Source organism: Bombina bombina, chromosome 4 (genome assembly GCF_027579735.1).
Source record: "Bombina bombina isolate aBomBom1 chromosome 4, aBomBom1.pri, whole genome shotgun sequence".
Classification (NCBI taxonomy): Eukaryota; Metazoa; Chordata; class Amphibia; order Anura; family Bombinatoridae; genus Bombina; species Bombina bombina.
The window spans coordinates 53,734,982-53,761,275 of record NC_069502.1 but is presented as its reverse complement, the minus strand read 5'-3'; the positions used below and the strand labels follow the sequence as shown (position 1 = coordinate 53,761,275).

At 39.4% G+C, this 26,294-nt stretch overlaps 1 protein-coding gene across 1 annotated transcript in view; it reads right to left on the bottom strand.

The window, feature by feature from the left end:
• Positions 1-3,948: 3,948 nt before the first annotated feature.
• Positions 3,949-26,294, bottom strand: part of LOC128655891 (zinc finger protein 250) — a 26,719-nt gene continuing 4,373 nt past the window's right edge. Inside the window, exon 2 of the mRNA XM_053709482.1 lies at positions 3,949-6,670. Coding sequence (XP_053565457.1) covers positions 5,209-6,345 — 1,137 coding nt within the window. The 5' untranslated portion in view covers positions 6,346-6,670 and the 3' untranslated portion in view covers positions 3,949-5,208. The remainder of the gene's footprint in view (positions 6,671-26,294) is intronic.

Below are 26,294 nucleotides of genomic sequence, written 5' to 3'. Positions count from 1 at the left end.
TGTTAAACTCAGCTTACGTCCAACTGAATATATATGTGGGCTACTTTCCAAATTTTTGGCTGAGTTAACAGATTACATCCATGATCTCTCCTCAGCTACCCGGTGCTCCGTGAGATTATGCTGGAGAGATGGGTTCTTTTTTGTGTTTTTTTTCTTCTTTATCTTCACTTCCCCCTTACCGATTTTAATGTTACGTAAGTATGCATAATGGTATTCCCTTATACGAGTGTGTTATTTTGGACCCATTAGTCCTATGGTGGTACTCGGGTATCGCATGATTGATCTAATATGTTTGGAATTTCTTTTTTTCTTCTTGTTGGTTTGCTTTATTATTTGTTCTGATCCTGAATGCTATACCACTATTCAATGCTTAATATTAGAATTTATGTTGTACAGGAACATAGGTGGTCAGCTATGCACAGTTACATAGTTTATTTAAAAATAATAGGAGTTTAATTAATCATTTTCCTGAAAGCTAGATCTAAATAACCTTATTGCAACAAATAAAGTAAAATTTTTACGATTTTCAAATCATCCCGTTTTTCTAAAGATGATTTACTTCCTTGTCACGTTTTTTTTAGCCAATTGACTTTCTGACCGATCAGCGGCCGTGAAGCTATGCCATCCAACTGTAATCAATTGCGCATGCGGCAAAGCTATTGTATATAGTATTATGTCGGATGCGCGTGCCTGATTCGCGCATGCACATAGATTTTTCTCTGTTGCAGCTGGGTGATAAGAAAATCACATGCGCATTGCAGCCACGATCAACGATTTGCGCATGCGCTAGGTGTTCACTGTTTGTGAATGCGCATTTCTACTACGTATAGAGCAGGTGGGACCGCTCTATACAAAAAGGCAACAAAAGACAGGAAGTGGAGGGTGGGCGGAGCAAGGATTATCACGGTAGGAAAATAAGAAATTAAAAAATAAAGTCACATTTGTAATATATAAAAAAAAAAACCATAGCCATCTATATATATTTTTGTTAAAGATTAGATAGATGTGTTGCAGAGCTGAAAAATTAACTTTCACTTTAAGGGACATGAAACCAAATATTTTTCTTTCATGATTTAGGTGGAACATACAATTTAAAAAAACAACTTCCCAGTTTACTTCTATTAGCAAATTTGCTTCATTCTCTTGGTATCATTTGTTGAAGGAGCAGCAGTGCACTACTGGTTTCTAACAGAACAAATGGGTGAGCCAATGACAATAGGTTTATATATACAGCCACCAATCAGCAGCTGGAACCTAGGTTCTTTGCTGCTCCTGAACTTTCCTAGATAAACCTTTCAGCAAATAATTACAAGAACAGGAAGCAAATTCAATAATAGAAGTTAATAGGAACGTTGTTTAAAATGGTATGTTCTACCTAAATCATGACACATTTTGGGTTCCATGTCCCTTTAAAGGGACAGTAAGAATTGTATTCCTCATAAAATGTGTAATTATGCAATGTGTAAAAACTTGTCAAGGCACTGTAATTATTTACTTTGTTTGCTTTTCCTGTAATTTAACTCGGAATATTATATTCCTACTCCCCCCAGAGAAGATGGAGTGAATTTTGTGAAAAGCAATACTCGGACATTCGTACAAGCTGCAGTTATTGGGTGGCCCAGCAAAGGAAGAAAAACAACACCCAATAGGCCTGGGGGTGTCCTGGGTTGACAAAACAATACATATTTTAAGAAAATCACAGTTTTTAAACCATTTTCGTTGTGTGTAGATTTCTTTAATGTTGTGAATAATTACTAAAGCATTAATGAATAAATCTGGACATTAAGGGTTAGTGTGCTGTCATTTTTTAATCACATGATTTGGGACTATGCTTTGTATGATATAGCACTGAGCTTGTTATTTACACTTAGCTCTAAATTGATGGGAGTTATTTGAATTGATGTGCACTACTATTATTAGCCGATTGGATACTATTGCTGATTATAAGTATTGTATAGATAAATGTGTAAGGTTTTGTCCAGTTATTGATATATAGTCCTTAGCGCTTTATACTTTCTTTTTACATTTTTAATAAATGTGTGGTATGTACCAGATTGAACCTCTATAAGTATATATATCTGCTGTTATATTAAGAGCAGAATAGATATTTGTTCTCCGACCTTATAGCTGGTTATTTACCATTGCATATAGATATTTGAGATATTTTTTGTTAGAATGAAGCCAAGGCTTACTTTATTGAGAGGCCCCTTGCCAAGGAGGAAAACACTTTGCATTGGTGAAGCTAACAAAGATAAATATCCCTCCTTGGCAAAACCCTACTTATGCACTTCAACACCATCTGAGCGCCTCTTGTCTGCTGCAGGCACGATAGCTTGCAGAGATAGAGCCAAGCTCAGCCAGGAGCATGTGGTCATTCTGAAAGAATGAATAACAGAATGTTATTAACAGTGATAGTCCACCTCTTTATAGTTCTACCTCTTTTCAAACAGGTTATGGCTTTGTTTTTTTATAAAAATGTGTTAATGTAAAGTTTTAGTCTGAAGTTTTATATTTATAACATTCAGTATGTGGATTTTATTTTAAATACAGGAAAATAAAATTGCTTTTTGATTTTTTTCCGATTAATAGAATAAAATAAATTGGCCGATATCCCCCTTAAGGACCGGCACTTCAGACAAAAACTTCCCCAAAAGACCAGAACATTTTTAGCATTTTTGCCATCACTACATTTAAACAGAAATAGAGATTTTTTTTTTTAAACCTATCAAAACTATATAATTTTTTTTTAGTAGACAACCCAAAGTTTCTCACTGAAATGATTTACAAACAGCTTGTGCAATCATGGCACACATGGTTGTAAATGCTTCTCTGGGATCCCCTTTGTTCAGAAATAGCAAACATATATGACTTTGGCATTGCTTTTAGGTAATCAGAAGGCCGCTAAATGCCACTGCGCACCACACGTGTTTTATGCCCAGGGGTTAATTAGGTAGCTTGTAGGGTTAATTTTAGCTTTAGTGTAGAGATCAGCCTCCCACCTTACACATCCCACCCCCTGATCCCTCTTAAACAGTTCTCTTCCCTCCCCCACCCCCCAAAGGTCACCCCATCTTAAGTTCTGGCAGAAAGTCTGCTAATATAAAAATAAAAGGTTTTTTTTTTTCTTATTTTTTTTTTTAAATTATATATTCACTGCAGGGTAGTATTCCCAACTTCCCTGACCCCCCCTAAACAGCTCTTTAACCCTCCCCCTATTCCTATTTGCGGCCATCTTAGGTACTGGTAGCTGTCTGCCAGTACCCAGTTTGCTGCAAAATAGGCAATTAAAAAAATATATATATATATAAAAATAAAATATATATAATACCCATGTTTCTGTAGTGTAGCTGGCCACCCTCAATACCCAAACCCCCCTTCCCCTCCCAGATCCCTGTTCTTCAAATTATACCATATCCCCCTCATTGCCCCTCCTCCCTTCTTCCCCCTCAAATCATGCAGCTGGAGTTTGTTAGTTTTTTTCCCCTGTAGCGTGGCATAGCGGTCCTGCCCACTACCGGCCTCCTCCGGCGATGGGCCGCCCACCCTCCACCTTATACTCCCATCCATTAACGATCGGTCCCACCGTTGTTTGATGCAGAGAGGGACACAGAATATATTTCCTACTTGATTTTTGTGTAATTAGCTCTAAAAAATTAATTGTTTCCATTACCCCTGGAAAGGCTGCAGTGGTGCATCTTGTAGTATTCAAAGCTATGACCAAGCAACATACCATACAGTGATTGCTTAGTCAGTGCAGGAGCTCATTTATATCTGTACCTACTGGGAAGAGCACAGTATCAAAACAAAACAAAACAAAAACACCTAGATGCTTTGGGACTATATTTACTTGATACTCAGTCACTCTGCAATCATCATGAGCATCATGGGAAATGTAGTTCCAAAGCATCAGGGGTGCCAAGGTTAGCCATCAATGAAACTTTATGGGCATGATTTTGAAAACCCATTTAATTTGTAGATAAAAAAAATATTTAACAATAATTAACAGGGGATACACATTTTTTTCCATTTAAACAATATACAAGGTTGTATGTATTCACAGGAATATTCAAGAGAGGTAAAGAAACCAACTTTTGAAAAAAAGACTACATGGGTAGCACTCAAGGGGTTAATAGAGGGTATCAGTTAGTTAAAGGGACATAATACTCATATGCTAAATCACTTGAAACTGATGCAGTATAATTGCAAAAAGCAGACAGGAAAATATCACCTGAGCATCTCTATGTAAAAAGGAAGATATTTTACCTCACAATCTTCTCAGCTCAGCAGAGTAAGTTCTGTGTAAAAAGTTATACTCAGCTGCTGCTCAGCTGCAGGTAAAAAAAAAATTGAAGAAATGAACAGCAGCCAATCAGCATCAACAGTGCTGAGGTCATGAACGCTTTTACTGTGATCTCAGAGATTTGACTTAATTCTCATGAGATTTCATAGTAAACTTCCTTACACGGAATAGGGAAATAAGATGAGTGTGCATGAAAGCTCGTTCCTTCCGCTGTCCCGGGACAGACATACTGATTTGCTGCTTAAAAGTCCTTTACAATGGGATGTGGCTACTGAGAAACTTTTGAGGTAAAATAGCTTTCTTTTTTACATAGAGGTGGTCAGGTGATATTTTCTAGTCAGCTTTTTACAGCTATACTGCATCACTTTCAAGTGTTTAAACATTTGGGTATTATGGCCCTTTAATGGCTTAACTTTGTAGCCAGTGATGCTAAGATAGATATACAGGAGCGCATTAAACCTAAAGTAAAGGGTTTAGCTCAAGAAATTAAAATATAACTATACACAAATACACACAATAAAATAGGAAAAGTACCAAGTTAAAAACACTCTTAGGTTGTATGTATGACTCCGGTCCTGCAAAAAAAACAATATTTTCTGTCACTTGTATTGGTGTGTCCCTCTTTACTAGTAATGTAGGCAGTTCTCCTTATCAGCCAATACTGTATAGCTTTAACATTTTATTCAAACATGAGTTTTGAAAGTTCTACATTCAAAATATATTTTTTAAAGAATTCAGTGTGTCTGTTAGCATATATGTAGAGAGGTGTGGCAGTATACAGCAATTTGCAGTAGATTAGTGTGCAGAACTACAGCCACTCTTTACAGCAAAATAAACACTGAACGTCCAATACAAGGTTTTATTTACAATAATGAACTAATTAGTGATTACAAACTGGATCAACATCTCTAATTGCCAGTATGACTTCTCTGATGATTGATTAGCTGGGCACGATCTTTACATTTTAATCCACAACCTGCACATGAATATGGTATTTCCCTGGAGTGAATCCTTCTATGTATACTAAGCACTGAGCTTTGATTAAATCTTTTACCACATACATCACATGTGTACGGTTTTTCACCAGTGTGAGTTCTCTGGTGGACAACAAGATTAGAACTTAGGCTAAAACATTTGCCACAGTCTGGACATGAATACGGTTTTTCCCCTGTGTGTATCCTAAAGTGCTTTGCCAGCTTTGAGCTCTGACTAAAGCTCTTGCCACACTCTGTGCACATATATGGCTTCTCCCCAGTGTGAGTTCTCTGGTGCGTAATAAGATTTGACTTTGTTACGAAGCGTTTCCCGCAGTCAGTGCAAATGAATGGCTTCTCCCCAGTGTGGGTCCTTTGATGAATTAGGTATCTTGATTTGCCAGGAAAACTTTTCCCACAGTCAGAACATATGTATGGTGTTCGTTTTCCCTTTGCAAAATTACTCTTTTTTTTACTATTCACATTAGCAAAGTCCTCATCATATTTGATGTTCATATTAGAGAGGCTTGGTAATTTTTCATAACTAATAACTTTAGCTGAATCATTAGTCTCTTGCTTGATAGTCTGCTGTGTCATCCTTACGTTTTTCTCTTTTTCTTTTAATCGTGGTTCTGCAAGACTGTTATTTTTCTTTTCTCTTTCGTGAATTCTTTTGTGGACGAGAAGAATTGAACTTTGGTTGAAGCATTTTCCGCATTCTTCACATTCATACGGTTTCTCTCCTGTGTGAGTTCGAAAATGTACAGCAAGATTAGAACTCAAGCTAAATTGCTTCCCACAATAAGAACATGCGTAAGGTTTCTCTCCTGTGTGAATACGTCTGTGTTTCACAAGTTTTGAGCTCTGATTAAAGCTCTTCCCACACTCTGTACATTTATACGGTTTTTCTCCTGTGTGAACTCTTTTATGTGTCGTAAGGTTTGATCCAGTAAGAAAACATTTTCCACATTCAATACAAACAAAAGGCTTTTCTCCAGTATGGGTTCTTTGGTGCACAGTGTAGCTTGATTTGCCAATGAAGCATTTCCCACATTTAAGACACTCATACATTTTTCTGTTACAGGTCACATTTGGCCTTAACTTACTTGTTAATCTTGAATGTTTTAAATATCACTGTACATATCAAGTCCTTCAGTTGGAGTTCCTCAGTTGTACGTCTCAGGAGTTTTATCACATGGACGCACCATTTTTACTAAAAATCCTTTCTGTAATAGTCTCGATTTGACAGCAGTCTTGGATGTCGTCATTAAATCTGTAAGTTCTTTTTTTCCCAAAGCTATGGCTATTTTCTTTTGAATCCTTCTCACAGGCTTTGCCTGAATATTCCAACAGGCTGTATCATCGTCAAGACTGTTGCTTGTTCATAATGCTCTACCTGATGATTGAAAAATAGGATTACCATTAATATTCAGCTGATACAAGTCAAACTTTAAAGGGAAACAAAGCTCAAAAGTTTAACAGGACTATAGTGCAAAATTATTATTATTATCATTTATTTATAAAGTGCCAGCAGATTACGCAGCGCTATACAAAAAAAATAAAAAATTACAGGGATGTATTACATACACAAACAAGTACAATGGGAGTAAAAAATGGAGAGGTTACCCGTTGGGGGTATGCCTGTGTAGTATAAACAGGTACACAAAACACAAGTCTAACTTGTCACACTGTTACAGAATGTCCATGATCCCTCAGCCACCCAGTTGTAGACAGTAAGGTCACTATAGAGGATCCGTAGGGCCACATTACACCTCCTACCTCTATGTCTAAAACAATGCCAGATATATTCAGGAGACCGGGAATCTCTCCCTCCTATCCCTATGTAAATGTTCAGGTTTGTTGGGTGGGATCAAGTGGGGTTGAGTCGGTCAGACCATTCTTCTCTTGGTTGAATGTTTTACCTAGAGACTGGCATTGACACTGTTTTGCCTCGATTTTAAATGGATTAATAAAGTTTTACTTTTTATTTTCAACACTGTAAGGCTGGATTGCTTTGGATTGTATTTCCTTTTTTCTACAATAGGGGTACATTACACGTGTAGCTGCAATAATTGAGTTATACAGGAGAGGAATGCCCTGCCCTTTAGAACAATCATTAGTAGTAAACTTAAATACAAAGTGGCCTACAGGTAGAGGGGCTCTCAAGCTTACAATCTAAAGAAGAGGGAATGGATACAGAAGGTAAGGGAAATGGAAATAAGTAAAATAAATTGCTCTCATTTGTTAGTACTTCTGACCTGCAAGTCTATATGTTTAATCACCACAAAATAGTTAACGTCCCGCTCAGGAGTCGTCGAGAGCTACTGGTCCTGAGCAGACACAGCTGCTGAGCCACTCAGCCCCACATGACCCTGCCCATCACCAGCTGTGTGATTACAGAGGTTAAATTCAGAATCTTGCAGGGTCAGTAGTGCTAAAATTAAATGCTCTTACGATTTAGAGCATAACAATTTCTCATTACAACGAACTCATTTGTTAAAGAAAATGAAAGAATGTTGTGTTATAAATGGAATATATTTTGTTTACTTTTGATGTATCAATAGTACTGTGTAAAAAAAATATGATTAAAAAATGACTGATCCAACTAAACATCTTTAAAGGGATAGTCTTTTCAAAATTAAACTTTCATGATTCAGAGAGCAACAATTTTAAGCAACTTTCTAAATTTACTCCTATTAATTCTTCCTTCTCTTGGTATCTTTATTTGAATGTAAGCTTAGGAGCCGACCCATTTTTGGTTCAGACCTGGGCAGCGCTTGCTGATTGGTGGCTACATTTACCCACCAATCAGCAAGAGCTACCCAGGTGCTGAACCAAAAATGGGCGCCGGCTCCTAAGCCTTACATTCCTACTTTTCCAATAAAGATAGAAAGAGAACAAAAAAAAGTATAATAGGAGTAAATTAGAAAGTTGCTTAAAATTTCATGCTCTATCTGAATCATGAAAGAAAAAAAAAATCTGTGTTTAGTATTTTTTTAAAAATGACATGAATGTCAAAATTAACCTAGAGCTGTGAAAAAGTGGCTTTAATGAACATCAATTTAAAGGGACAGTCTACTCCAGAATTTTTATTCTTTAACCCCTTAAGGACCGGGTATTTCAGACTAAAACTTCCCCAAAACACCAGAGCATTTTTAGCATTTTTGCAAAAAAAAAAGTTGTTGTTTTGTGTTTTTTTTAAGTGAAGCGCTAACAAAAATTTAAATTTATCTGAATTTGCTTTCATTATAAATATATTTCTTTATTATTACATTTTGTATTCTTTTATTCCCAAACCGCAATATTACATTTTGTGAATAAGAAGTCACTAATTTTTTAAGGTATCAAACCTAAGCAATTTTATAAGAAAACGTTTTTAAGCTTGACTCCCATTCAAATATATAAGCTTGATTGTCATTTAACTTTAGGCACGCTACAGCTTAATAATATACGCTTTACGATATTGCGAAACCATAAATATTTTAATAAACCACCTTTGCAATACAGGTGGCCCTCGGTTTACGCAGGTTCAATTTACGCCATTTCAGCATAACAACCTTTTTTTTCCAGTCATGTGACTGCTATTGAAAAGCATTGAAAAGCAGTGCACTAATTAAAATAACCAGTAGGTGGAGCTGTCCTCTTGTGTTGCAGCAAAGTTATGCAAGCTTAGCAGAATGAAATTAATCAGTGTACACAGAACAGACCTTAGCTATCGAGCAGCTTTCAAAGCAACAAGATCTAGCAGCCACTTCCCTATTATCTTCCTGTCCAGCTGCTTGAGGTGAGGGTGCCTAACTGCCTATTAATCAGTTTAATCAGTCCAGATTGAAATGCATAGAATAGGTGCAGACCCAATATTATCTAACATGCTAACAATGCAGAGAACTGTTTGCAGAAAAATGCAAGTAAAAAATGTTTTTGTTCATTAAACTTAGTTTTATGATACTGTCTGTTGTGTGATTATTTCATTAGATTTATAATGTTGTTTAGCATTTAAAGTCTTAATTTCAAAGCTTTAAAAATAATGTATTAGGTGTTATTTAGGTAAATTTTGAGAGGGGCCTGGAACCTAACTCCCTCACTTCCCATTGACTTACATTATAAACTGGGTTTCAATTTACAACGGTTTCGATTTACAACCATTCCTTCTGTAACCTAACCCCGGCGTAAACTGAGGGCTACCTGATTATACAAACTGTTAACATATATCCAAATGATTATATCAAACTTGTCGGCTAAAGAATAATAAGTTACCTGTGAAACTTACAGAGATGCTATTGGAAGAAAGAAATTTCCAGGTGGACCAATGAAATCAGAGTTATGGCTACTTAAGGAAGGACGCAACCTACACAAATAATCTTGGTAAAGCTTGAATGTGAGGTGAAACGCATTGATGTTTTAGCAGTGTGTAGTAAGAATACCTTGAGGACAAAGACGAGCGTTTCAGAAAGAAAGGAAATAATACAACCCTATCTGAACCCGTAATAGACTTTTCCCAGCAAGAAAATAGAATTCTAAAGTGAAAAATCCTCTCCTGTGTACAGAAGTACTAAGTTCAGGACCCAGATGATTTCAGGATTCACTAGTAAACTTGCGCAAATTATGAAGACACAAAATTGTGACGTCATCAGCAGACGCCTTTACTACCAGCATGTGAGTAACCCTAGAGCCCAGGAGATGCTGCAGTGGGTAAGATAAGGCCAAGGAAGTACTGTAGAGTCGATCCCAGAATAAGGGAAAACACTCTAAAGCTATGGAAGCTATCCTTAAAAAGCAGCATTTGGAAGGCGGTAAGAATATCTGTAAACCAGCTTTATGCTGCCTGTTCCAATAAATAATAACATCTAAAACAATCAAAAGGTGAATTACCTTCTATAAGAATTGGGGTAATACATAGTTAATTGCACAAACTGCATATTACAATCCCGAAGTGTAAAAGGCCCTGATCACGACATAATCTGGATACATTTCACCAATTGAAAAGAGACATTGAAACAATACAATTACACTTCCAATTGCCAACAAAAAAGTTACAATTTAACCAATGGAACTTTGACTTTTACTTAACAAAATATCCGGACATTTATTACACGTTAAAATTCGCTTACATTAGTCTTTTGAGATGGTTTCACATTTATAGTCTATGATATCAAGCTTCCATTAGAGATGGACATTTTATTTTGCAGTTTTCTGCGTCTTATGATTTATTTATTTTTACGCATTTTGTAATTTTTTTATGCTGTTTTGTTCTCTCAACTATATTGTTTGCTAAAAGCTTTTTTTTTATAGTGTTGCAATACTTATTTATCAAAGTTTTACGATTTATTTGAGAGCTTCTTCTGTGCTAAGATAAGAAATATATTATAATAAACATTTTTTATTGAGGTTTTCATGTAATATCAACGAGTAACAGGTGTACATAGTATTATAAAATCCTGAGGATGCCTTACTAGAAGGAATTATAAAATACATAGAATAATTTGCAAATTATACATAAATATCAAGATGAAATGTATAGGAGCATGTCACCAAGCATTAATGAGAAGACTTAGTACACATAAAGGAAACCTCTTTTTTTCTTGTAGGTAGGAGAGTTGAGGTAACTATAATATAGACCTCCAAGGGGTCACGTAGAGTAGTAATTAAATAGTTAAAGGTAGTTACTAGAGGGCCACTCATGGGCCTATGAATAAGAGATAGGGTAAGTCAGCAGTCCAGAGCTGCTTTGTGTTTGGGAGGGGGAAAGGAGGGGCGTGACTAGTAGTTTAGCGGCAAAGTGATGTCATTATAATATGGCTTTATAGAGTCTCTACTAAGGGCGTCATGAACCTAATGGAGTGGGTGAAAAGGTGACTGATGAATAAAAGTAAAAATAACCCTTTACTGTTCAAGGTGTGAGATTTGTCTCTACTATATACAATGTTCTAATATACTGCCTAGAGCGTAATCATTAAGGTGGGGAGAAGTATAAGAGCATATGGATATTAAGGCTTAGAGGAGTAATTTTCCACAGAAAGTACATATGCCACGGTTGCCAAGGTGCATGGACATTCCATCCATTAATAATAGAGAAGTACAAGATGAACTATATGGTAATATATGATGGCATTAAAAAACACCGCTCACACAGGGAACTCATAACCTCTGAGTATAATAAGTAGTGATTAAGGCTATAGGAGAGTTAAGATGGCCTGAAATAGTTTGTTTGCTATCTTGGGGGGATGTATAAGGTGGTAGTAAGAGAGGGGATTATAAACTACTGTTATGAAAGGAGGGAAGTTGCATGGGTATGTGTCATTATATGGACTAGCTGGGATGTGAATGAGGTCAAAATGATATGAAGTGTGGGAGTAAAGATTAAATAGTGGTGACTTATAACTTAGGCTACCAAAATGAGCTTGACAATTACTATCAAAATTCACCTTAGAGCTCAAAGACCAAAAGAGACTTTTACAAGAAGAGATGAAAAAGATAGCGAGAGAGGAAGGGTTATCATCACCTATGTTAAGCACACTTAGGGAAGTTAAATAAGCCTAATCTGACAGCCTATATACGGTACTAATAAAACAATATATCTAATCAAGATATGGGATCTTCTGAATGATATGTAATTTTGCGTATATCTTTGGGAAAGAGTAAATTACATTCTAGTGTTTAGAATGGTTAACCTGAAATCCTGCAATTTAGTTGATATTCAACACTAAACCTAGTGGTCCCTGATGCCTCTGCTGCTGACTAAAGGGTCATGAGTACCTAAGCGTGGACATCGTTTGAAAAGTATGTAATAGCCTTACAGTTTACCAGGGCATGTGTAAAGTAAGTCAGCAGGAAATAAATAATCACAATACGGCATCTAATAAAGTACCAGATCTGAATAGCTTGTAAATTATGTCATTTCTTCCACTTACAAACCAGCCCTCATCTCTCACACTTAGGCTAAGTCTAAGACATTGGCATACTATGGTCTCTTTTGAGGGGCTCTGTCTGATGGTAAACTAGAAGGTTCCTACTATTAAATATGTCCCCACTATTCGCCCAATTCTATAATTAAGCTCCCATATCAGCTAGAGGTGGACAATAAATGTGTAACCATTCATATTAGTAAAGAAACAGTGTGAGGAAAAAAACAAAAGAGCTACCTTTGATTATGAACATGAATATCTAAAATATTAATCCTTTGCATACTGCTGACAAGTAATGCAGAATTATTTAGATTATATATCAAAACTGTGTCCTCTATTGTGGTTAAGGCTACAGCTTATACTAGGGTAAAATAACTAAAGCTATCTCTGTGGAGCAAGGGAGACAGTCATCGCTGGTGTCTTGTAGCTTGAGGGAGGGAGTAAGTAAGTAACAGTAAGTAAGGAAGCCCCCCTCAATAGATATATTCACGTTTAGGAAATCCAAAGCCATACAATAGAAAAAAAAGAAAAAAATAATAACATATTCCCGTATCAGAATCAGAGCCAACAAGTAACAGTGAGCATCAGTAATCTGCATGTTCATTTAACTAACAGTCAAACATTAACTTTGGTCATATTGATACCTCAGTACCAGGCAGAAAAAAACAAAGCAAGATGGTCGGTTCTCTATGTAATAACCATTATACAGGGTTCCAGATGAGCATCAGTCTAACCCACCCCGGTATCTTGAATTTGTTCAAGGGGATCCCCACCATGCTGGAGAAGGGTGTTAGTGAAATTTAATTTTACTGCCTTCATGAGAACCGGAGAGGCTACAGACAGTAGCGCTAAAGGAATTGCACCAGATCGAGTGTTGTGGATGTGCTGGGGCTCATGTTGCTTTCCTGTAGGTGTATCGGGCAAGATCCCTGTAAGGTCCGAAGGGGCTCTCCTATGCGGGTTTGTTGATATGTTTCTCAGCCGTGTTCGACCTGTCTCTATACTCATCCCGGCGCTGAATTCCTTTAAGTCGGGTCTGTTCTTGAGAGGCACTCTGGGGAAGCCTGAATCGGTATAGAAGGCCTGTGTTGTCTGGATCTGCAGCATCCTCACCGGAAAAGCTGTGGGATTCTTCACTATCGTCTGACCACCCGGTCTCCATGCCATATGACCAGTGAGCTGTGAGTCTCTCAGATCTTGAGAGGCAGTTTCAGAAGTAGAGTTGGGATAATTAGGCCATGTAGGTTGGGGATGTGATGTTATAATGTCTTCCGATAATGTCTCTTGTAGTGGGATTTCAGACTCCATACAATCCGGGGTTTCACTAGCTGTTCCCGCCATTGCTGTTACAAGGGTATCCGACAGGCTTAAAAAGTGATCATCTAACTGGCGGATCAAATCTTGCAGTAGAACTTGTAGTATGCTCTGATCTTCATTTATATAGGCCATTTTCCTTCCCCCACTGGTTAGTGGATCACTTGAGGTCGATGATTATAGTCGGCGCACCGGGAGAGGGTGTCGAGGATCATGCGAGTTTAGGCCTTATCAGTCTAAATCAAGTTATAGTCGCAATAAACCTCATAAAACTAGGTAGTGCCGCGATCCTCAGGCTTAGTGTATATAGGTAAACTCAATTTTATCATATATATTGAACACTTTTCAGGAAAAGTAGAGGTATTTGAGGACTCTAGCTGGAGAGTACTTAAATTGCTACCTCTCCCGGTGCTGCGTGGTCACGCCCCCCTAAGATAAGAAATATAAAGTTCAAAGCATATGGTTTAATAAATTATATATTATATTCAAGGCTCAAAAATCACACTCGCCACTCGCAATTGGCGAGTGAAATTTATGCAGGGGCGAGTAAATTATGGTACAGTCCCTACCTTTACTAAAATCGCTTCTCCCAAATGTGGCTCATTCAAACGTTTTTTTGCGCACAGCTGCAGTGTGAGGTGGTGGTGGTATCTTGGTCTCTGGGTCAGTCATTGCAGCGCTATTTGTGAAGAATGTCAGTCTAGTATGTGTGGGAGTGAGGACGTGGGACTGTCAGGAGGGAAAGTCCATCCTTGCTTCTTCTCAGTAAGTATCAGATACAATCTGGTTCTAATCCACTGTATGGAGTGTGCTGTAGCCGGGTGATTGTTATGGAAGGCAGCAGCAAGCATGGACTCTGAGGGTGGAGGCTCAGGCAGCATGTTACGGTGCTCTGGCCGATGTTCTGTAATATTTTGGCGGCTCACTTTACAGTCACTGAGTTCCCAGGTCAAGAATGAAAAGAATGAAGAAATAAACCAAAAAAGGGGCATTGTCTAAGTTATTTTACTGAAACATTTTTTAATGCATTAGGGCTCAGACGTACACAGACATTTTTAAACAGCTGCACACAGTTGTATGTTTTTTTGCTGTGCGTATACTAGGATCTGCTTATTTTGCTTTTAACCTGGTCCTGTAGCCGCTGGTGACCCTCAGCACTAATGCAGATTGTAGAATCTTCCGTTGGAGGAAAGAAGTATCTGGCTGTGTGAATATCCCTCCCCTAACAGACCCAGCTAGCTGCAGATCTTTATCTTAGTAACGGAGCTCTACGGGGGAGGAGCTCCTGCCCACTGGCTCTGAAGATTGATTGATGTGTGTACTCCTGACATCTTTGCATTAAAAGTGAGTCTCAAATTCCCTTCAGCTCATTTAGTTCCTTTTATCAATGTCTGTACTCTGGCTTTGCTCAGTTTTAATATGGGCTACATGTTCTTTATTTGTCAGCACTGCTATGGCCTTTTTTTTTTTTTTTCTTTTTTTTTTTTTTTCTCAGTCCCAGCAGTTACGTGTGTATGTAATATGTATGTGTATTTGTGTGTGTATGTATGTATGTATGTGTGTGTGTGTGTGTGTGTGTATATGTGTGTGTGTGTATATGTATTTGTGTGTGTGTGTGTATGTATTTGTGTGTGTGTATGTAAATAAGTGTATATGTAAATATGCATGTGTTTGTGTATGTATGTATGTATGTGTATGTAAATAGGTGTGTATATGTGTATGCGTAAATATGTATTATGTATGTAAATACGTGTGTATATATATATATGTGTGTATGTAAATAGGTGTGTATGTATGTGTATGTAAATAAGTGTGTATATGTTAATATGTATGTGTGTGTGTGTGTGTCTATGTATGTAAATAGGTGTGTATATGTGTATGCGTGTAAATATGTATGTAAATATGTATGTGTGTATGTAAATAAGTGTATGTATGGGCGTGTCTATGTAAATAGGTGCCTTGGTTTTTTTTTTTGTGTTTTTTTTTTATTTACCTATCAAAACTATATATTTATTTTTAGTAGACAACCCAAAGTTATGATCTAGGCCCATTTTGGTATATTTCATGCTACCATTTTACCGCCAAATGCGATAAAATAAAAAACTTTCACTTTTTCACTAACTTTAGGTTTCTCACTGAAATGATTTACAAACAGCTTGTGCAATTATGACACAAAGGGTAATAAAAGTTTCTCTGGGATCCCCTTTGTTTAGAAATAGCAGACATATATGGCTTTGGCATTGCTTTTTGGTCATTAGAAGGCCGCTAATTGCAGCTGTGCACCACACTTATTATTCCCAGCAGTGAAGGGGTTAATAAGGTAGCTTGTAAGGTTAATTGTACCTTTAGTGTAGCGATCAATCACCCACCTGACACTTCCCAGCCCCTGATCCCTCTCAAACAGCTCTCTTCCCTCCCCCACCCTCCAATGGTCACCCCATCTTAAGTACTGGCAGACAGTCTGCAGTTTTACAACTTTTTTAAATTTGTTTATTAGTATTATAATTATTATTATTATTGTCCTTAGTGTAGGCAGCTGTCTGCCAATACCCAGTATTCCAAAATGTGTTAATTTTATTTAAAGGGACAGTCTAAATAGACTTTTTATTGTTTTAAAAGATAAATAATCCCTTTATTATCCATTCCCCAGTTTTGCACAACCAACACAGTTATATTAATAAGCATTTTACCTCTGTGATTACCTTGTATCTAAGCATCTTCTGACAGCCCCCTGATCACGACTTTGTATTTATATCTATTGACTTGCATTTAGTACTGTTGTGCTAACTCTTAAATAACTCCACGGGCATGAACACAATGTTATCTATATGGCCCACATGAACTAGCAGTCTCCTGTTGTGAAAAGCAAATAAAGCATATGATTAAGAGGCTGTCAATAGAAACAGGCAGAAATTAAGAGGTTTAAATGTTATAAAGTATATTCATATAACAATGTTGGTTGTGCAAAGCTGGGGAATGAGTAGTAAAGGTGTTATCTATTTAAACAATAACAATTTTAATGTAGACTGTCCCTTTAATATAAAAACATTTTTTTTTTGTAGTGTAGCTGCCCCCACCTCATTTACCCCCATCCCAAACCGCTTTCCCACCCTCTAATCCTACCTCCACTGCATGATCCCCCTCTCCCTACTCCCCCCTCCCATGCCGCTCTCAGAGTTTTTCTGTAGCGTAGCGGTCCCACCCATTCCTGACCCCTGATAGCAATGGGCCACCCACCCACCTCCCTCCTTACCCTCCCACGCCACAAACGATTGGCACCACCAATGCACGATGTAAAGAGGACCACATAGTGGCCCTCTCTGCATCAGCACCTCTATTTCTGCACTGCCCCACTGGTGAGACATGCAGAAATAGTGCAATCTCGCTACTTTTAGCAAGATTGTGGCAGAGAGAGGCCCAGGAAAGCAGTGTCGTAAAGGGTACGTTGTTAAAGGGATACTAAACCCAAATTTTTTCTTTCATGATTCTCTGCCACTCTTGCCGTTTCCTCTTCAATGTTCCTTAAGCATCACCCAGCTGCTTCCCCTTCATTGTTCCTTAAGCTTCCCCGAGCGCTCCCCACTGCTCACACCCCTACCCAGGGCCGTTAAACGCCTCCCAGCTGCCCAGCCCTCCCACTCTGCTCCTCTACTGCTGAAGGCGTGCCAAAGGCAAGCCCGTCGGCACATGGACCGCACCCAGCACCATAAAATCTGGTTCCTGCAACCTCCACAACGCATGTACCCTCCGCGCTCTCGACCCTGGCAGATCGTCCGTCTGTTACCACGCATCCCCGACAAACACCAGAGGACCCTTCACCTGCCACAACTGCTCCTTCTCCTCCCTTTGGACCACAACCAAACCAGTCAAACCACGCAAAAACAGCCGCAACCACCTCAACTGCATTTTCCTCAATGCCCACTCCGTCCACAAGCACGCCGTCGAAATCTGGAACCTGCTTGACTCCACCTCCCCAGACGTCGCCTTACTCACAAGACCTGGCTGAACCCCGTCTCAACGCCTGACATTGCTATCCCCAAAGGCTACAAGATAACGCACAAGGACCGCAGAAACCGACCTGGAGGAGGCATCGCCATCGTCCACAAATACTCCCCTACACGTCACAACCAGCTCCGATGACCAATCACCAGGCTTAGAACACCTACACTTCAAGATCCAGGTCAACCCTAACACCACTATCCACGGCACCCTCATCTACAGACCTCCCGGACCATGCCCCGCCTTCTGCGACTCCAACACCGACCACATCGTACCCCACACCCTCGCCTCAACGAACTACATCCTCCTCAGTGACCTCAACTTCCACCTAGGCAAACCCAACGACCACAACACAAGCAACCTTCTGGAAAACCTTGGAACCATCAGACTGAAGCAACTCGTCAACTCCCCAAGCCACGTAGCCAGACACACCCTCGACCCGATCTTCTCCGATTGCAACCATGTCTCAGTCAACCGCATCACCGAATTTCATTGGACTGACCACCAATGCATACACTTCTCCTTCAACAAACCCACCAGACACCTTCAGAAGCACCACCCACCCCGCAGAAATTGGAACAACATCACCGAAGACCAGCTGAACTTCAGTCTAAACAAGTCCCCCCAGCGACCTCCACAGACACCAACTCCTCCGCCCGCAACCTTCACCACTGGATAACCAACTGCGCCAACACCCTTGACCCCCTCAAGAAACTATCCAGCCGCCAACCCACCAACAAAGCCAGCTGGTTCACCCTGGCCCTCCAGGACTCCAAATACCACTGCAGATGACTAGAAAGAACCTGGAGATCCAGCAAGACCCCTACGGACAAAGCAGCCTACAAAGAAGCCATCACCACTCACCACAACCTCATCAAAACCACCAAGAAAACAGCAATCCAAGACAGTCCAGTTTCATGAGCAACCGCAGTACAGACACTGCCCTCCTCGCTGCCACAGATGACATCTGCACCCTACTCGACCGAGGAGAGACCCGCCGCCCTCATCCTTCTGGACCTCTCAGAAGCATTTGACACCACCTCCCACCGCACCCTCCGCATCTGTCCTACACGACAAAGCCCTTGAATGGATCACCTCCTTTCTCACCGGCAGAACCCAGAAAGTGAGACTCCAGCCCTTCACCTCCAAGCCCACAAAGATCAGCTGGGGTGTACCCCAAGGCTCTTCACTGAGCCCTACCCTCTTCAACATCTACATGGCCCCCCCTTGCCACCATCGTCCAACGACACAACCTCAACATTGTCTCCTACGCTGATGACACCCAGCTGATCCTCTCACTCACCAGAGACCCCACCACCGCCAAGAAAAATGTCCATGAAGGGATGACAGCAGTCGCCGCCTGGATGAGAGAGAGAGAGACAGCTGCCTCAAGCTCAACGCAGACAAGACTGAAGTCCTCCTCCTCGGACCCACAACATTCGCCTGGGATAACTCCTGGTGGTCAACAGCTCTCTGACACCTGCCTACCCCCACCGACCACGCACGAAACCTAGGTTTCATCCTGGAATCATCACTCTCCATTGACCAACAAGTCAAGGCCGTCTCCTTTTCCTGCTTCCACATACTCCACCTGCTGCAAAGGATCTTCAAGTGGATCCCAACTGAGACCAGGAAGACAGTCACCCATGCCCTTGTCAGCAGCCGACTGGACTACGGCAACGCACTCTACGCCGGCTCCACCATCAAACTCCAAAACAGACTCCAGCGCATCCAGAACACCTTGGCCAGACTCATCCTCGACCTCCCTCACCAATGCCACATCACCAAACACCTACGAGATCTGCACTGGCTACCCATCAACAAAAGGATCATGTTCAACTTCTCACCCACGCATTCAAGGCCCTCCACAACATCGGTCCCGAATACCTCAACCACTGTGTCACCTTCTACACCCCTGCCAGACAGCTTTGATCGGCCGACCAAGCCCTCACAGTCATCCCCACATCAGGAAGACCACAGCAGGAGGCAGATCCTTCTCTCACCTGGCAGCAAAGACATGGAACACTCTCCCGCTGCACCTCAGACAAGCTACATCTCTAACTAAGTTCAGAAAGGACCTCAAGACCTGGCTCTTCAACTAAACTGCAGCAACCCCAAGCGCCTTGAGACCCTTACAGGTGAGTAGCCGTGCTTTACAAAAACCTGATAGATAAATAGAGCAGGAAATTTTAAGCAACTTTCTAATATACTCCTAGTATCAATGTTACTTCGTTCTCTTTCTATATTTATTTGAAAAAAAGGCATCTAAGCTAAGGAGACAGACAATTTTTGGTTTTATTCATGGCAGAAATTTAGCTACCAATCAGCAAGAACAACCCAAGTTGTGAACCAAAAATGGGCAGACTTCTAAACTTACAATCTTGCTTTTCAAATAAAAATAGCAAAAGAATGAAGAAAATTGATAATAGGAGTAAATTAGAAAGTTGCTGCTCTATCTGAATTATAAAAAAAAATAATATATATTTTTATTCTTTTCTCTTTTTTTTCTTTCCTCTCTCACTTCCCTTCTCTCACCGGGATTCTAAAGAAATTTCAGGTTTTGAGATTTTACCAACATGTCAATTTAGTGTCATGGAATGTGGGAGGGATAACTTCACCAATTAAAAGGAAAAACATCCTACGAAGTCTTAAAACGCAGAAACCTGATATAATATTTCTGCAAGAATTACACCTGAAAGATGTTGAAATTGATAAATTAAAAGGTGTGTTGGATCTCTAAAGGTTTTCGCCACACCATGTAGTAAAAGGAAATACGGGGTTGCGGTGCTATTCAATAAGAAGGTCACATATAACATTTTAAAACAAGAATTGGACCCATTATCTAGATTTATAATTTTACAAATAGAAATCTGTGGGAAAATGTGGTCCCTATGCAATGTATACGGACCAAATAATCTGGATATGGAGTTTTGGAACAAATTAAAGAAAAAGTTTATGCCCCTATCTAGATCACAATTTAGTGCTTGCTGGTGATTTTAACATGACACTATATCCTGAGATGGATTGGTTTCATTTAAACACGACCTCCCACTGTCATAGAGAGGCCAGATTTTTTAGAGATTTCTGTAAAATTTTAAAATGAAAAGATATATCGCGAATACAGCACCCTGACTTCGTAATTTTTCATGTGAATCCAAGACACGCATAATTTTTTTTCTAGAATTGACCTCTTTCTAATAGAGGAAAGTTATCATTAGATATAGAATAAGACATTTATGAGATTCTACTTTCAGACCACGCCATTACTACTTTAAAATTTAAGATGGCATCACAAACGGACAGGAATAGGAACACTTTCCACTTTCAAAAATATATGGTTCATAATGTGCAATTCTCAACTGGCTAGTGGAAAAATGGCGCAAATATTATAAGAATAACAAGGGATATTTATATAAAATAGAAACTTTTTGAAAAGCAGGTAAGGCCGTGCTCAGGGGAGAGATAAAAGCATATATGATCAAGATAAAAAAGAAAGGGATGGCATGTGAACTTCAATTAGCTAATAGGTAAAAAATGCATATAGACGATGGGGGGTAGTTATCAACGCGTCTACTTTTCCTGCCTTTGCCGGCCCAATACGCCCGCCTAAGCTCCGCCTCACATCGCCGCCGCGGACCTGCAAAAATTCGCCTAAGTTATCAAAAAAGCTGTCAAAAATCCGCGCACCAAGTACTGGGCGATGAGCAGCGGACTGTGAGAGTTATCACTCATCCGATCTCGCTGCTCTTCGGCTTTTTTACAGCTTTCTTGCTAGCCTGTCACTAAGCACTCACACTAAACTACACTATTCTACACCCCTATACCGGCGCCCCCGGAGCCTCCCGCAACTAAATAAAGTTACTAACCCTAAACCGCCGCTCTGAGACCCAGCCGCAACTCTTATAAATGTATTAACCCCTAAACCGCCGCTCCGGAGCCACCGCCACTACATTATACCTAGTAACCCCTATCCTGCCCTCCCTATACCGTCGCCCTCAATAATAAAGTTATTAACCCCTATCTGCTGATCCGCACCTCGCCGCAACTAAATAAATAGTTTAACCCCTAAACCAGCCGCTCCATTACCCACCGCAACCTATATTAAATTTATTAAACCCCTATCCTGCCCCCCCTACACCGTTGCCACCTATAATAAATTTATTAACCCCTATCCTGCCCCCCAATACACCGTCGCCACCTATAATACATTTATTAACCCCTATCCTGCCTCCCACTACACCGCCGCCACTGTAATAAAATTATTAACCCTAACACCCCCTAACTTAAATATTAATTAAATAAATCTAAATATTTCTATTATTAACTAAATGAATCCTATTTAAAACTAAATACTTATCTTTAAAATAAACCCTAATATAGCTACAATATAAATAATAATTATATTGTAGCTATCTTAGGATTTATTTTTATTTTACAGGTAACTTTCAATTTATTTTAACTAAGTACAATAGATATTATATAGTTATTAACTATTTAATAGCTTACCTAGCTAAAATAAAGAGAAATTAACCTGTAAAATAAAAACTAACCTAAGTTACAATTACACCTAACACTACACTATACTTTAATAAATTATTCCTATTTAAAACTAAATACTTACCTGTAAAATAAACCCTAAGATAGCTACAATGTAATTAATAATTACATTGTATCTATTTTAGGATTTATATTTATTTTACAGGTAACTTATTTTAGCTAGTTAGAATAGTTATTAAATAGTTATTAACTATTAATAACTACCTAGCTAAAAGAAATACAAAATTACCTGTAAAATAAATCCTCACCCCCCCCCCCCCCTTTGGCTACCTGGCCCTATTCTTAACTTTGTTTTTAAATTAGTGTTGGGTTTTAAATGATGAACCATACGAGGACTGGTTGTGATATTCCCTTTCCTATAACCCAACTTTAGATTATTGCTATGTCTATGTCATCTTTTTTCAATAAAGTGTTAAATCTATCTGAATCATGACAGTTTAATTCTGACTAGACTGTCCCTCTAATAAAGTTGGAGATAAAAATATCATTTGGTATTTTAGCCCAAATCAGACTAGCGCTGCTGACTATATCAGCAGCAGTAGAGCACTGCGGGTCCTGAGCAGTACTTCTGTTTAACGCTGGAGTTATACACATAGCATTGCAGAGTCTCAGTCTTAAAATGACAGTCTTTAAAAATTAGAGCTGGTCATTTTTCTACTATAATGGCCTTTTAACTCAACCAAGTTATATCAACCCCTGCTCCAGAGGTGTGGCACATGGTCTCTGAACTACTAGACATGTGCATTTGTCAGTTTAATTTAAGGGACATTAAACACTGAGATGGTAATAAAAAATGATAAATCGTAATACATGAAAAAAAAATTCTCTGCAATATACATTCATTATTTATTTTGTCCCCCTTTCCCTGTAATTCCTTTTTAAAATTATGAGCTTTTCAGTTCCTGTTAGAAATGGAAGTGCAGAACACCGTTATATTCCACACAGGCCATTGGCTGCACACTTTAGTGACCTATTTATAAAACAACATGGCAGCCTACATTGTTTTATAGACATTCAAACTTTACCACTTAAAGGGACATTCCAATCAAAATGTAAATGCACATTATGAATTACATTTTTTAATTTAAACATATTTGCAATACACATGTATTGTCAAAATTACTTCTAGTAAAAATGAATCACTGCTTTAGTTTTAAACATTTTCTCTGCATGTGCATGTGAAGCATAGCTAGATATTCTCAGTGCACCAGCATTTTAAATACTGCAGCTGCTCAGAGCACCAGTGGGACTTGTATCATGTCAGCAATTCACTAATTGAGTTCACTACCCAGATGAAACAAGCACATAAGGTTCTCTGGGCTAGTGCGGTGTTTAAAAAGCTAGTGCATGGTGCATACTTAAAGTGAATGTAAACTTACGACTACTGCCCCACGGCATTGGATAGACTTTTAAAAATGACCCGTGGTTTAATTCATAAATGTTTTATATATTTTCACAAATTTTTACCTTTAAGCGCTCCGACGATAAGCACAGCTCTCCTGCCACCATGTTGTCTAATTGATTGACAGATGACGATTCTTAAAAGAACTAATTCTTGTTTCCCTGGCCATGACGTTTATGCAAAGGGACTGAACGCCCCGGGGGGGGGGGGGGGGACAAGGATTAGTTCTTTTAAGAATCGTCATCTGTCAATCAATTAGACAATATAACGGGCGGGAGAGTTGTGCTCATCGTCGGAGCGCCAAAAAAGGTAAATATTTGCGAAAATACATAAATATAAAACATTTAATGAATTAAACCCGAGCTCATTTTTAAAAGTCTATCCAATGCCGTGGGGCAGTAATCGTAGGTTTACATTCAATTTAAGTACACTTGAAACAGGTATAGCTTTTATTAGAAGCATTTTTACCAATACAAAATGTTTATTCAACACTGAAATGCATCCACGTGGATCCCAGTTTTTGGCTGAATGTCCCTTTTTTTGTCAATATTTAAACAACTAATGAAACTTTAAAAAAATATATCTACATATTATTCTCAGACTAATCTTTTCTTTGAATAACACATTGAATCTTACATTTAATGACCCTTTAACTGCCAAATGTGGAAGAAGTGGGCCGCTCTCGGCATTCAGCACTTTCGGGAGACTGATTTATTCTTGTAAAAGTGCAACACACTTAGATATGAATTTGCACAGAGTCTTAGGGGTCGATTTAATCAAAGGCTTCACAAGCCTTTCGACCCCCCCACCGACTGCAGGTTCTCACAGAGAACCTACAGTCTGTATTTAACAAGCAGCGGTCATCAGACTGCTGCTTTCCCTAACCTTAGATGGTGGCCGAATTTCAATCTCCCGGGTCTATCCAACGGGGCGGAGATTGACAGCTCCTGCCCGCGTGTGATTGGCTGTGCGTGGGCAGGGGGCCGGGAGATTGCACGCAAGCACAAAATAGCGCTCATATGCAATGCTGAATTCAGGCCAGAGGCGAGCCTGTGGAGGACCAGGGGAGCAGTATGTGCGCTACAGCCATGATAAAACGACCCTCTTAGCTGTGTTGTACTTTTTACAAGAAGAAATAGGCTCCAAAAACCAGACGAAATGCCAAGAGGCGGCCCACTTCTTCTGCAATTGGCAGCTAACAAAACATGCTGAATATGTCTATTAACTACTTTGCATCCTGTAATCTAAGAGTGGTGGTGATATTCCTGCAGTTGCGGTTCCTTGCTACAATAGAAACTCAGATAAATCTAACAGGATGAGGCAGTGGTTCGGGAAGAGTAGGACTAGATATGTGCATTATTGAAGCAGTCTGATCCATTTGGCGCATTACAGCACCCACTTTCTATTAGAGTAAAACACACAATATCAATATCTGTGCATTGCACCTAATAAATCAGGTGCTTGAATGCAGCCATTTTTAAATAATAATTGCAGAAATAATGCACATTTCTAATGATTACTCAGCAAAAGTGATTAAGCACGTGGTATTGTATGTGTAAAAACCGTTAAAGTTTTAGCGACATGTATGTTTTAATGCAGGGTTCCTGGATTTAAAGGCACTATTTAGTACACATATGCTTTAAAGGGCAGGGTCCTGGATTTAAAGGCACTATTTAGTACATGTATGTTTTTTTTAAAGACAGGGTCCTGGATTTAAAGGCAACTATTTAGTCTTGAAGGGCTGCCGAAACGCGTAGGACTGTTGTTTCTACTGCTGCAAGGGTCACTTGCTTTTATGCTATTTTAATGTCTCCAATAAAGATTTAAGTTGTTTTTTCAACAATTGGAGTTGAAAAAAACAAACTTACATATATACACACACACACACACACACAGTATCTCACAAAAGTGAGTACAACCCCTTACATTTTTGTAAATATTTTATTATATCTTTTCATGTGACAACACTGAAGAAATGACACTTTGCTTACAATGTAAAGTAGTGAGTGTACAGCCTGTGTAACAGTGTAAATTTCACTGAAATAATTCATCACACAGCCATTAATGTCCTAAACCATTGGCAAACAAAAGTGAGTACACCCCTAAGTGGAAAATGTCCCAAATTGGGTCCAAAGTTTCAATATTTTGTGTGGCTACCCATTATTTTTCCAGCACTGCCTTACCCTCTTGGGCAGTGAAGTTCAGCAGAGCTTCACAGGTTGCCACCACTGAGTCCTCTTCCACTCCTCCATGATGAAATCACAAAGCTGGTGGATGTTAGAGACCCTTGCACTCCCCCACCTTCCATTTGAGGATGCCCCACAGATGCTCAATAGGGTTTAGGTCTGGAGAAACGCTTGGCCAGTCCATCACCTTTACCCCTCAGCTTCTTTAGCAAGGCAGTGGTCGTCTTGGAGGTGTGTTTGGGGTCGTTATGTTGGAATAGCAGCCCTGTGGCCCAGTTTACGAAGGATGGGGATCATTTCCTGCTTCACTATGTCACCAGTACATGTGGCATTTCATGGTTCACCTCAATGAACTGTAGCTCCCCAGTGCTGGCAGCACTCATGCAGGCCCAGACCATGACACTCCCACCACCATGCTTGACTGTAGGCAAGACACACTTGTCTTTGTACTCCTCACCTGGTTGCCGCCACACACGCTTGACACCATCTGAACCAAATAATTTTATCTTGGTCTCATCGGACCACAGGACATGGTTCCAGTAATCCATGTCCTTAGTCTGCTTGTCCTCAGCAAACTGTTTTCAGGCTTTCTTGTGCATTATCTTTAGCAGAGGCTTCCTTTTGGGACGACAGTCATGCAGACCAATTTGATGCAGT